Source organism: Pseudophryne corroboree, chromosome 1 (genome assembly GCF_028390025.1).
Source record: "Pseudophryne corroboree isolate aPseCor3 chromosome 1, aPseCor3.hap2, whole genome shotgun sequence".
Lineage (NCBI taxonomy): Eukaryota > Metazoa > Chordata > Amphibia > Anura > Myobatrachidae > Pseudophryne > Pseudophryne corroboree.
In genome coordinates, this window is record NC_086444.1 from 41,181,441 (window position 1) to 41,196,039 (window position 14,599).

At 42.7% G+C, this 14,599-nt stretch overlaps 1 protein-coding gene and 1 long non-coding RNA gene across 3 annotated transcripts in view; one reads left to right on the top strand and one right to left on the bottom strand.

The window, feature by feature from the left end:
• ARK2C (arkadia (RNF111) C-terminal like ring finger ubiquitin ligase 2C) overlaps positions 1–14,599 on the top strand; it is a 163,403-nt gene that overhangs the window by 82,744 nt on the left and 66,060 nt on the right. For both annotated transcript variants that reach the window (XM_063958537.1, XM_063958546.1), the window contains exon 2: positions 14,241–14,550. In XM_063958537.1, the coding sequence (XP_063814607.1) occupies positions 14,241–14,550 (310 nt within the window). The remainder of the gene's footprint in view (positions 1–14,240; positions 14,551–14,599) is intronic.
• Positions 1–14,599, bottom strand: part of LOC135055009 (uncharacterized) — an 89,642-nt gene that overhangs the window by 57,466 nt on the left and 17,577 nt on the right. The gene's annotated exons all lie outside the window — the stretch shown is intronic.

The window sequence follows — 14,599 nt, forward strand, 5'->3', positions numbered from 1 at the left end:
TGCATATTTTCATAAAAGAATTATTCTCACTTCTGATATTATTTACACGCTGCCATATACTGTATCCCAATTGTATATTGCACAGATGTCCACATCCAAAAGACCAGTGTGGCTGGTTCGCTCCAAAGCAAATGATAAAGTCCCAATTTGTTTTAGGGAATGTGAATGGTGTTCACTAGATGGTAAGTGTTCAGCTGTATAAACGATGGGCGCTATGCTACTACCTCCCCCGACCGCCAAACAATTTTGTGCTCACCACTTATTCCTTAGAGTCTCATGTGAGGCTGGCTGTCAGCATGCGGAATCCGTTGTGGTTGGTGGGAGCGGCGGTGTTCTATTCAGTTCACCGGGGAGGGAGGGCGCCGTTCGTAGCTGCAGAATTCAGGCAGTTTGCCGTGTGCTGGAGTCCGGACTGTGGTGCTGTGCTTGTGTAGCTCTCAGGGAAAAACAGCAGCGTGAGATGTCCTTAACATGTTCCTCCGTGAAAATCAAATCACGGTATAACAAAAATGATTTATTTCATATCTGTATTCTTTAAAAAAAAACACATATATTGTGCACTGCCTGCATCTAACAGAGATGAAATTCAGGTAGTCTGTGTAGGAAAGATGGCACAGGATAGGCTGACTGTAGACAGAGATCAAATCAATATAACGTAAATGTGTAAAAATCAAATAAATCAGTTCGTAAACCCCTTTTTTCATATTACAATTAATGATTTAGCAATACAGGGGGTGCTGTCAACTACAGTATATGAGACAACTAACAATTTTGGAAAAAAAGGGAGAGAATCTGTATTGTTGACGCACAAGGCTGACTGTAGCCCAGGTCCAATGAGGGTGATTCAAAGGTGGACGCTAGCTGCTGCGGCTCTGTACACCGCAGCGGTGCGAACTTATGTAAAAGCCGCAGGAGGCGTCTTGTGTAATAGACGCTTTCTTCTGGGTTCCGTGATCCACTCCTGAGCCCAAGGATGCAGCTTTGGATCATCTTCATAAACAACGGACATCTGAGGTTACTAAGGATGACTGGTGAAATTACGATGCGATGTGAAGCTGCGTTCAAGGATACAGCCACTGGCTTCAGCGTGCGCAGAAAATGGGGCCAACATGCTCCGTTTTCTGGGATGCTCTCAGTCTCCGTCCCCAATCAATAGCAGCATGCTGCAGCTTTTGGAGCACTAAGAGCAACATTGCAGCCAAAGGATCTGGACATGCAATATTGGACTTCTGTAAATCTCTGAATGAGGCCAAATATGCCTCAGTGTAGTGTTGGATATCAAACATTGATGGATAGCAAACATCGACAGGCAGAGCTTGATGTTTAAAAAAGAAAAAATATTTCTCTAATAGGAAAAACCACTGCAGGGGGGTGGGGCAGATGTAACATGTGCAGAGAGAGTTAGATTTGGGTGGGTTATTTTGTTTCTGTGCAGGGTAAATACTGGGTGCTTTATTTTTACACTGCAATTTATATTTCGGTTTGAACACACCCCACCCAAATCTAACTCTCTCTGCACATGTTACATCTGCCCCACCTGCAGTGCACATGGTTTTGCAAATTAGAGAAAAAGTTTGCTGCTGCGATCAGGTCTGAATTAGGTCCTATCTCCGCAGCCATCACTCTTCAGCAGCTAGTGATTATCCCCTGACATCATGTGCTGATGGTAACATGAATGCAAAGCTGTCGATGTTCCGTCCATGCCTCAGTGTCCCCACATGGATCATCTCCTCCGCTCTCCGTATTTACAACATCACAATAGCCATCAAATGACACAATTTGACATTACACCTGGAAGCGACAGGACCCATTTAAAAGTAAGCCCATGCTGATAATGATATAACAAGATGATTTAATATTCATATGTAGTGAATATTAAAAATATATTATCTTTTTTCTAACCTATTTACCTGTAAGCCGGAGAATACAGCTGACATTTTTAACAATTGTGTTTAAATGATCTCTCCCATCAATGGAGCACATGTATAAATATGGAGATGCAATTAGGGTGGCCAATCCCAGGGATCAGGATTGAAAAATGGTCAATTCCGGGATTCCTGGGATACCCGGGATTGGCTTTCTTACTGTGCCTCCTGTCCCCCACGCCCCACCTCTCCCCACCCGCTCCGCAGATATAAATCAATTCACCAAACTGCTGGGGCAGGTGGGTGGGAGACTCCATTCAGATGCAGTGACTGCAGGGGGAGCCGGGAGCAGGTGGCGGGTGATGGCCACCATACCATCGTCCTCAGCCGTGAGTGACAGGCTGGTGACTGTGCAGCGTGACCTCAGAGGTCACGCTGTGCAGGGGGGGCTGGGAGGACGAAGCAGGGCAGCATTGAGCGTCCTGAGGATGCTCAACGCTGCCTAGCCTTAAAAGATCGCCTGATCCCACAATTCCCGGGATTGGAGTTTCCAATCCTGGGATTGAATCCCAGCCTATTTTTGGCCTAAATCCCGGATCCCACCGATCCCGGGATTGGCCACCCTAGATGCAGCACCATGATTGATAAGCAGTGGGCATTTGGCGTCACCGACAGGAAGCATCCCAGAAAAGGGGGGGGTGTTGGACCCATTTTCTGGGTGTGCTGAAGCCAGTGGCTGTATCCTTGTATACAGCTTCATTGGCCCTGGCAGTGTGATTTGGTCGGATCTCCTGAGTAACCTGAGGATTATTCAGCTATCCGATGGCCATGCAAAGGATCCAATGCTGCATCTTTGGATGCAGAAGCAGATCAGACATGCCGGCAGGGAAGTCTTTTTACTTAAGACGCCTCCCTCCGCTTTTCGCACAACTTCTGCATACAAAGACACAGTGGCTGTGCTACAGCGTCCACCTCCAAATTAGCCCCAATATTCAGTATTATAGTTAGTGCTATGCTTAAATCTTTTTTTTTTTTACTCTGATAGACAACAGGGAAATAAAAAAAAACACAATGTTTCCATATCATATTGCTTCTAATTGGGGAATATAAGTATAAAAACACTTTACCGACATCTCCTTCAGTCTATATCATCTACTGTATAATCTGTAAATCTTGGAATAATAGCTGTCAGAGGGAGTGTTGAAGAGAGAATCACGGAGTCTGGGAACTATAATGGAGATCCCATTATCGTGTTATAGATGCAGGATGTGCCCTGCAAATCCTCGGCTGTTTGTTTTACCAAGCCTGAGGATTCGTTACAGTTATAACCTGCGCTCACCGTGAGTCTGATTTCATCTCTAGGAAAGCACACATGAAGGAGCAGGAGAGTGCAGAAAATATTTAATGAAAACAGAAAACCCCCAGTCTATCCTATACGGATTCAAATCAGAGTTATTTAATCTCCTCCGCTACAGCAAACAAGAGAGATGAGTACAGGATACATTACAGCAGTTAGCTTCTGTGGAACCAGCTCGTAGGAATGGTATGATCACATCTCTAAATGGGGACCCTTTGCAGCCCAGGATACCAATTTTAAAGTTGGCAAAACTACTGTATGTTGCGCTGCAGGAGAACAAATTTAAAATGTGCTAGATCTAGAGTTGGGAGGTGGCGGGTAAAAGCTTACCTGTAGATCGCAGTGTTAAACTAAATTCGGGCCAGTATTTTCTGTCCACACAAAAATAAATTGCACTTGCAGTGCAACATGGTTTGTCCAGCTGCTAATTAGCACCAATTAGCTGTATTTCCTTCCAACACTAAGGGCCACATGTAATAGAGTGAGTGAGAGTTTCAGAAAGTGAGAGATTTGGTAAGGTTTTTCCATTTTTTTAAAGTGGCAATCATTTACACTGCAAAACCAGGTTGATTTTGCAGTGTAAATGATTGCCACTTTAAAAAAAACCCCAGCAAAACCTTACCAAATCTCTCACTTTTTGAATCTCTCACTCTATTACATTGGGCCCTAAATGTCTCTGCCATATTGACGTGCTAAACTGACCTCATGCAGAATATGTGAATCTGTTCACCGAGGACGGAAAAGCAGCCTGCGAGCTGCACCGTTACACTTTTCTGCAATTGCACCCAGAAGTGATGGAGCCTCTACAGTGCCCTAGAAATAGTACCTGTAAACCACTGATGTCACAGATTGGTTTTTACCCAATCCCTAAAGCTAAAATGGTCTTCTCCGATTTATCACATAAGCGCTGCTCCTGCAAAGTTTAGACACTGATAAATATATTTTGCATACATACGTGGCCACATGGGCACACGTTTAACATATGAGGATATACAAAGTCCAACTTTTGGTTCAGGATTTGGACTGAATGGAAGTCCCCTGATTTTCCAATAAGTAAGTCAGGAATTAGACAGATTGGTATTTATTAAATCTTTAAATAAAGAGGGGCACGGAATACTTGACTTAGAGGTATGTCGCACACCTCTGGCCCAAGTGTACTTAACCCTTTCATGGCTACTGATATTGTAGAATTTACTAATCAGCAGTCAGACCAGATTTAACGTTTCTGTTACACTTCAACTTAACGTGAGCTGAACTTTTAATTTATAGGGGGTAGAAAGGTTCATTTCATATTAGGTTTTTCTTTACCTTATTTTATAATATTTGGAATTTGTGGTTTGTAGCAAAATTAACAGCAGCATTTGGAGGTAAGGGGAAAGCATTTGGAGGTAAGAAGAAAGGGGGGGGGGCTGTACATTCTTTTCTCCTCAAGCCTCTTCTCAAGCCATCCTGAGTGACGTTGGAGTGGTAGAAAGAGGTGAGTATGCGTGTGAGTGCTCAAGTGACACAAGGGGACCTGCACATACTGACATATAGCACACAGGTAAGTACTGCGCCCACAGAAATACTGCACATACATAGGTACCACACATGCAGAGATACTGCTACCACATACATGGGAATACAGCATATAGAGAAATACAGCATATAGAGAATTACAGTATATAGAGAAATACAGCATATAGAGAATTACAGCATATAGAGAATTGCAGCATATAGAGAAATACAGCATATAGACAAATACAGCATATAGAGAATTACAGCATATAGAGAATTACAGTATATAGAGAAATACAGCATATAGAGAATTACAGCATATAGAGAAATACAGCATATAGACAAATACAGCATATAGAGAATTACAGTATATAGAAAAATACAGCATATAGACAAATACAGCATATAGAGAATTACAGCATATAGATAATTACAGCATATAGAGAAATACAGCATATAGAGAATTACAGCATATAGAGAAATACAGCATATAGAGAATTACAGAATATAGAGAATTACAGCATATAGAGAAATACAGTATATAGAGAAATACAGCATATCGAGAATTACAGCACATAGAGAATTACAGTATATAGAGAATTACAGCATATAGAGAAATACAGCATATAGTGAATTACAGCATATAGATAATTACAGTATATAGAAAAATACAGCATATAGAGAATTACAGCATATAGAGAAATACAGCATATAGACAAATACAGCATATAGAGAATTACAGCATATAGAGATTTACAGTATATATAGAGAAATACAGCATATAGAGAATTACAGCGGATAGAGAAATACAGTATATAGAGAATTACAGCATACAGACAAATACAGCATATAGAGAATTACAGCATATAGATAATTACAGTATATAGATAATTACAGTATATAGAGAAATACAGCATATATGGAATTACATCATATAGAGAAATACAGCATATAAAGAAATACAGCATATAGAGAATTACAACATATAGAGAATTACAGCACATAGAGAATTACAGTATATAGAGAATTACAGCATATAGAGAAATACAGCATATAGAGAATTACAGCATATAGATAATTACAGTATATAGAAAAATACAGCATATAGAGAATTACAGCATATAGAGAATTACAGCATATAGAGAATTACAGCATATAGAGATTTACAGCATATAGAGAAATACAGTATATAGAGAATTACAGCATATAAAGAAATACAGCATATAGAGAAATACAGCATATAGAGAATTACAGCATATAGAGAATTACAGCATATAGAGAATTACAGTATATAGAGAATTACAACATATAGAGAATTACAGCATATAGAGAAATACAGTATATAGAGAATTACAGCATATAGAGAAATGCAGCATATAGAGAAATGCAGTATATAGAGAATTACAGCATAAAGAGAATTACAGCGGATAGAGAAATACAGTATATAGAGAATTACAGCATACAGACAAATACAGCATATAGAGAATTACAGCATATAGAGAATTACAGCATATAGAGAATTACAGCATATAGAGATTTACAGCATATAGAGAAATACAGTATATAGAGAATTACAGCATATAAAGAAATACAGCATATAGAGAAATACAGCATATAGAGAATTACAGCATATAGAGAATTACAGCATATAGAGAATTACAGTATATAGAGAATTACAACATATAGAGAATTACAGCATATAGAGAAATACAGTATATAGAGAATTACAGCATATAGAGAAATGCAGCATATAGAGAAATGCAGTATATAGAGAATTACAGCATAAAGAGAATTACAGCGGATAGAGAAATACAGTATATAGAGAATTACAGCATACAGACAAATACAGCATATAGAGAATTACAGCATATAGATAATTACAGTATATAGATAATTACAGTATATAGAGAAATACAGCATATATGGAATTACATCATATAGAGAAATACAGCATATAAAGAAATACAGCATATAGAGAATTACAACATATAGAGAATTACAGCACATAGAGAATTACAGCACATAGAGAATTACAGCATATAGAGAAATACAGCATATAGAGAATTACAGTATATAGAGAATTACAGCATATAGAGAATTACAGCATATAGACAAATACAGCATATAGAGAAATACAGCATATAGAGTATTACAGCATATAGAGAAATACAGCATATAGATAAATACAGCATATATACACTTACAGCATATAGAGAAATACAGCATATAGAGAATTACAGTATATAGAGAATTACAGCACATAGAGAATTACAGCATATAGAGAATTACAGCATATAGAGAAATACAGCATATAGAGAAATACAGCATATAGAGTATTACAGCATATAGACAATTACAACATATAGATAATTACAGTATGTATATATATATATACTACACATATAGAAATATTGCACATACAGATATACTGCACATATAGAAAAACTGCAGATATAGAGGGTATGGATCATTCGGTCGACAAGACTTAGGTCGACAGTCATTAGGTCTACCAAAGTAAGACTGCAGCAAAGAAGACTAATAAGATATTAACATGCATAAAACGGGGAGTTGATGCAAGGGACAAGAGTATTATACTCCCATTATATAAATCACTAGTGAGGCCACATCTAGAATACTGTGCACTGGGCACCATACTACAAAAAGGATATCCTGGGGCTAGAAAAGGCTCAGAGGCGGGCAACCAAACTAATCAAGGGCATGGAGAATCTGGAATATGAGGAAAGGCTTGCAAGGCTAGGCATGTTTACATTGGAAAAGAGGAGACTAAGAGGGGTCATCATGATCAACATCTACAAATATATAAGGGGACAAAACACAGAGCTTGGGAAGGACCTGTTTTCTATAAGATCAGCACAGAGGACACGTGGTCACTCGCTTAGGTTAGAAGAGAGGAGTTTCCGCACAATCCGGAGAAAAGTTTTTTTCACAGTAAGGACAATACATGTTTGGAATTCCCTGCCTGAGAGAGTAGTAACTGCGGACTCAGTCAACACCTTTAAGACTGGGTTAGATAAATTCCTATTGGATAAAGATATGCAGGGTTATGGTGCGTAGGCACGCATTATAGTTATTATAACACAACGGCCGACATCAGCATGAGGCAAAATTAGTCCTAAAAGGAAACTGCTCAGGAGACCATCAATAGGTGAAACTCGATGGACAAATTGTCTTTTTTCAACCTTAGATACTATGTTACTATGTTACTATTGGTCGTCATGTATTAGGTAGACATGAACAAGGTCGACATGGAAAAAGGTTGACATGAGTTTTTTAACTTTTTTTGGTGTTGTTTTCTTCGTAAAGTGACGGGGAACCCCAATTAGTGCACCGTGTCCCCTCGCGTGGCTCGCTTCACTACCGCTGCGCTCTGCACAGGTTGCTATTCCCAATCGCAGTCCACGTGGATGGTAAAGTATGAAAAACTTTAAAAGAATGATTTTTTTTTAAAGAAAAACTCATGTCAACCTTTTTCCATGTCGACCTAGTTCATATCAACCTAATGACCATGTCGACCTAGTGACTAGGTCGACCTAATGCTTGTCGATCAGTAGTGGTCGACCTAATGACTGTTGACCTAAGTCTTGTCGACCTAATGACCGTATTCCCATATAGAAATACTGCACATATGGAAATACTGCACATATAGAAATACTGCACATATAGAAATACTGCACATATGGAAATACTGCACGTATAGAATACTGCACATATAGAATACTGCACATATAGAAATACTGCACATATGGAAATACTGCACATATGGAAATACTGCACATATATAAATACTGCACATATGGAAATACTGCACATATAGAAATACTGCACATATAGAAATACTGCACATATGGAAATACTGCATATATGGAAATACTGCACATATAGAAATACTGCACATATGGAAATATTGGACATATAGAAATACTGCACATATGGAAATACTGGACATATAAAAATACTGCACATATGGAAATATTGGACATATAGAAATACTGCACATATGGAAATACTGCAGGAATGGAAACTGAGCATACAGTAACACTGCACATACGGATACACACTACGTCATGCTACAGAGGACACACTGATTACAGATGTGTGGAGTTACTGGCCTGTACACACAGCACCGTGTATTGGTGGTGGCCAGTCTGCGAGTTTATGCAATGACACTACAAACTCCTTCCCTGGTGCACACCGTGCCGCCAAATGTGCAAGCACTGAGACGCCCGCTCTTACCGTCTGTACCCAATGTAACACTGATTGCTGCGTCCTTGTATGCCACAATGGGTGGCACCATCAAAAGCTGCACCAGCCTAGTGCTGTGCCCTGACCTCGGCCTGGAGAGATTACCTGCATCCCCTGCCTGGGCTGCCTCTGGGGTCTAGGAGGAGGAACAAATAGGTAAGGTAGGTAGCTCTACCTCCTGCTGCCTGTATATGAGGCCAGTATACCCTCACAGAACAGTTACTGCCTGCATGTAGCCGGTGCTGTCACTGTCTATGCCGTATGCTGGGTACACACTTGAGCGACAGGCATACGTCCTGACATCCGAACGAATGCCCGTCAGCGCAGATTGCCCGTACACAGTGGAATGATGGTAATGAAGGCTGGAGAACGTTTATGTTCCGTCCTTCATTAGCATACTAAGGGATGCTAATGATATCATTAAGTGTGATGTCCAGCACATGGGACCTGACGATACCGCTAGCGACCGCGGGCACCCGCTTTTTGGGCACACACAGACATGCCCGATATGTCACTCCGATTCAGCAGGATACAACATATCCGTATCAGGACGATATCCCTCCCGTGTGTACCCAGCTTTACCTGTATCACTCTGAGCAGCCAGTAGGAGAATAGAATAGTCACCGATACATCTCACTTCTGGGCCCAATATAATAGCGTGCGCATTGCAGGACCAGGCGCAATTTCAGCAATTTAGGGGGACATTTACTAAGCAGTGATAAGAGCGGAGAAGTGAGCCAGTGGAGAAGTTGCCCCATCAACCAATCAGCAGCTCTGTATCATTTTATAGTATGCAAATTATAGATGTTACTTCAGTGCTGATTGGTTGCCATGGGCAACTTCTCCACTGGCTCACTTCTCCGCTCTTATCACTGCTTAGTAAATGTCCCCCTTAGTCACAAGATTTAAAGGTCAACAATTTAAAAGACAAATCCAACATATTTTATTCTTCTAAGTGATTGAAGCTTCCCGTGTATCGGCTACGCGCCTAAAACTCTCAGGCCGCTCTATTTCCCACATGATATTTTGGATTCAGTGTGATTTACCGGCGGACGGGAGGCCGGCTGTCAGTATCACGCCAAAATGCCAGAAGCAGGGCGTGCGCAAAGATTACCCTTGCGGGTTCGTTGCACTCGCCACGCTGCGGGCTTGTGGACACCCTTGAGTGGGAATAGTCCTCCGGGATCCCGAAAGCCGGCAAAATTAAACGCATCCCGATATTTTGGCTAGAAATAAACCATCTTCTCAAAGCCAGGGATGATCGCTGGAGAACGTGTCCAGTCAACAGTAATAGGCCAAAGGATTTGCTGATAACTATTTATTAGGTGAGTTGGTGCAAACTGATATGTGAAATGTTCCCTTAGATTACATATATACAGTATATAGGGGTTGATGAAGCAAGTAGTGGAATAAGTATAGAAGAGGAACTGTGGAGAAGTTTCAACCAACCAGCTTCTACCTACCAATTTATAGAATATACCTCATACGTGCTATCTCAAAGCTGATTGGTTGCCATGGACAACTTCTCCTGTGGTCCACTTCTCCACTCTTTTCACTCCTTGACACATCAACCCCATAGTATTACTGGGTGCAAATATTAAATTTTATGGGGCAACTTAGAGCACTCTTGTCTAAAGGGGGTGGTCCGGGGTTTGCTGACGTGAATCACATCATTTTGCATTAAGTAGAGGTGGGTGTGGCCGCATTTACATACCCTCCAAGAGGTCCCCTTCCACCAGATACAAAGTTCTCTGCTCCCAGACTCCTCCTCAGTTTATGACTTCTGCTTAATTAATTAGTCCAACACTGGACTGCAATCATAAAGTAATTGGGAAGTCCAGGGTCGTAGACTTTTGTATCCGGTGTAAAAAGTCATGTCAAAGGGTCTGCAGTTATGTATATTGCGGCAATGCACTCCACCCTATTCCACCCCTTCCCCCGTACCTCCAACCATTACCCCCCTCCAGATATCTCCCAAAGAGCAAGTGGTTAGCTTTGCTGTTACAGAGACCTGGGCCAAAATTTACTAATATTCGTGTTTTAGCCGTTTTTAAGGGTGTTTGAACTCGAATGGTATCGGGTGCATTTTACTGCAACTTTTTGAATCCTGATACGGTCATTCACTAAGCTGCCGAGTTTTGCACATTCGTTTTTTCCGATGTCGATGTGATTCGTAATATCAGGCAGTGTTTTACGGGAGTGATGAGTAAAACACTGCCTGACAAAACACAAGGAATTCCGGCCGGATCTGTGAGATCCGTGCAGGGCTTCATTGTGCACCTTTTTAAAAAAATTTAAAGTGTTATAAATCAAGAAAAAAATTGCGTGGGGTCCCCCCTCCTAAGCACAACCAGCCTCGGGCTCTTTGAGCCCGTCCTGGTTGCAAAAATATGGGGGAAAAATTGACAGGGGTTCCCCCATATTTTAACAACCAGCACCGGGCTCTGCGCCTGGTCCTGGTGCCAAAAATACGGGGGACAAAAAGCGTAGGGGTCCCCCGTATTTTTGGAACCAGCACCGGGGTCCACTAGTCAGAGAGATAATGCCACAGCCGGGGGACACTTTTATATAGGTCCCTGCGGCCCTGGCATTAAATCACTAACTAGTCACCCCTGGCCGGGGTACCCTGGAGAAGTGGGAACCCCTTAAATCAAGGGCCCCCCCCTCCAGCCACCCAAGGGCCAGGGGTGAAGCCCGAGGCTGTCCCCCCCATCCAAGGGCTGCGGATGGGGGGCTGATAGCCTTGTGAAAAAAATAGAATATTGTTTTTTGTAGCAGTACTACAAGTCCCAGCAAGCCTCCCCCGCAAGCTGGTACTTGGAGAACCACAAGTACCAGCATGCGGTGGAAAAACGGGTCCGCTGGTACCTGTAGTACTACTACAAAAAAAATACCCAAATAAAAACAGAACTCACACACCTTGAAAGTACAACTTTATTACATACATGCACACCTACATTCACACATACTTACCTATGTTCACACGAGGGTCGGTCCACTTCTCCAAGTAGAATCCATGGGAAACCTGAAAATAAAATTATACTCACAAAAATCCAGTGTAGATCGGTCCTCTTCTGAGCTTGTAATCCACGTACTTGGCAAAAAAACAAACCGGAAACCCGACCATGCACTGAAAGGGGTCCCATGTTTACATATGGGACCCCTTTCCCCGACTGCCAGGACCCCCCCTGACTCCTGTCAAAGAGGGTCCCTTCAGCCAATCAGTGAGCGCCACGTCGTGGCACTCTCCTGATTGGCTGTGTGCTCCTGTAGTGTCAGTGAGGCTGCACACGGCAGAGATACAATGTTGCGCCTATGCGCTCCATTGTATCCAATGGTGGGAACTTTGCGGTCAGCGGTGAGGTTACTTTCGATCAACCGCTGACCGCAAAGTTCCCACCATTGGATACAATGGAGCGAATAGGCGCAACATTGTATCTCTGCCGTGCGCAGCCTGACTGACAGCTCAGGAGCACACAGCCAATCAGGAGAGTGCCACGACGTGGCGCTCCCTGATTGGCTGAAGGGACTCTCTGTGACAGGAGTCACGGTGGGTCCCGGCAGTCGGGGAAAGGGGTCCCATGTGTAAACATGGGACCCCTTTCAGTGCGTGGTTCGGGTTTTTCGGTTTGTTTTTTTGCCAAGTACGTGGATTACAAGCTCAGAAGAGGACCGATCTACACTGGATTTTTGTGAGTATAATTTTATTTTCAGGTAACCCATGGATTCTACTTGGAGAAGTGGACTGACCCTCATGTGAACAAAGGTAAGTATGTGTGAATGTAGGTGTGCATGTATGTAATAAAGGTGTGTGAGTTCTGTTTTTATTTCGGTAATTTTTTTGTAGTACTACAGGTACCAGCGGGCCCGTTTTTCCACCACATGCTGGTACTTGTGGTTCTCCAAGTACCAGCTTGCGGGGGAGGCTTGCTGGGACTTGTAGTACTGCTACAAAAAACAATATTCTATTTTTTTCACAAGGCTATCAGCCCCCCATCCGCAGCCCTTGGATGGGGGGACAGCCTCGGGCTTCACCCTTTGGCCCTTGGGTGGCTGGAGGGGGGGACCCCTTGATTTAAGGGGTTCCCACTCCTCCAGGGTACCCCGGCCAGGGGTGACTAGTTAGTGATTTAATGCCAGGGCCGCAGGGACCTATATAAAAGTGTCCCCCGGCTGTGGCATTATCTCTCTGACTAGTGGAGCCCGGTGCTGGTTCCAAAAATACGGGGGACCCCTACGCTTTTTGTCCCCCGTATTTTTGGCACCAGGACCAGGCGCAGAGCCCGGTGCTGGTTGTTAAAATATGGGGGAACCCCTGTCAATTTTTCCCCCATATTTTTGCAACTAGGACCGGCTCAAAGAGCCCGAGGCTGGTTATGCTTAGGAGGGGGACCCCACGCAATTTTTCCCCCCAGTTTTTACATTAAACAGACCCTTTCCCATAGATAACCATGCACAGATCTCACTGATCCGTGCATGGTTATCCAAACTCGACTGGAAAAAGCAGGTCTATATTTTTGCTGCTTTTTTTAACGATTCGCAAAAAAATAGACCCGCACTTGAGCACTCAGAGACTAACACCAAAATACGAATGAATAGTGAATACCCGTGTTGTAGGAAATAACAGCCACGTTTGACCGATGGTCTATTCATTCGGATTTCTGAACTTTGTCATCAAACCATTATGAATAGTCCAAACACTGCCGAGATTTGTGCTTAGTGAATTCCCGTGTTGGGACTTAGAAAAAAAAAACACAAATCGGACAAACTCGATTTTTAGTAAATATTGGCCCTGGACCCTATTTGTAACCGTTGCAGTGTCACAGATATGACTTATGCCCCCTGCACCTTGTTATTGCTTATTAATGCATCTCTATTATTGCACAATCTCTGGTCCTATGGGGCCCTGCTTGTACTTTGTCCCTTGAACTGATATACAATTAAAAATAAAATTTGGCTACACAAAAAAGTGCGTCCGTACACTTAGATTCCCGAGGCTGTATATTACGTTTAAATCTGGAATTTGGGGCCAGATGTACTAAGCCTTGAAAAGTAATAAATTGCACGGTAATTAAGTACCAACCAACCAGCTCCTAACTGTCATTTTACAAACATATTCTGTGACATAACAGTTAGGAGCTGATTGGCTAGTACTAGTACATCACCCCCATAGGCCTCACTACCTAGCCTCACTGATTGCATTCTACATAAATATTTGTCAACTTAAATTTCTAACTCTGCTCTGTCTTGCTTTCCAGGTGCCCCATTTCAGCGCTCCCAGCATGCCCACGCTACCTCCTGCCGTCACTTTCATCTGAGCCCTCAGCCTCAGCTCTCTGACTTCCCTCTCCACCATCACCCGGTACAGCCGCAGCAAGGGATGGCGTCTCACATGACCACGGCTCACCAGCATAATGGAGCACTGCACCAGCCCCTGCCGCCTCTGACTGGTCTACAGTTCCAGGAGGTGGCAGGACCCTCCTTCCTACCTCAGGCCCTACACCAGCAATACCTCCTCCAGCAGCAGCTTCTAGAGGCACAACATCGCAGACTCGTTCCTCACCCCAGGTGAGTCACGGCGAGTCACGCCAGAATTAAAGGTCCGCCTCTATGTAGG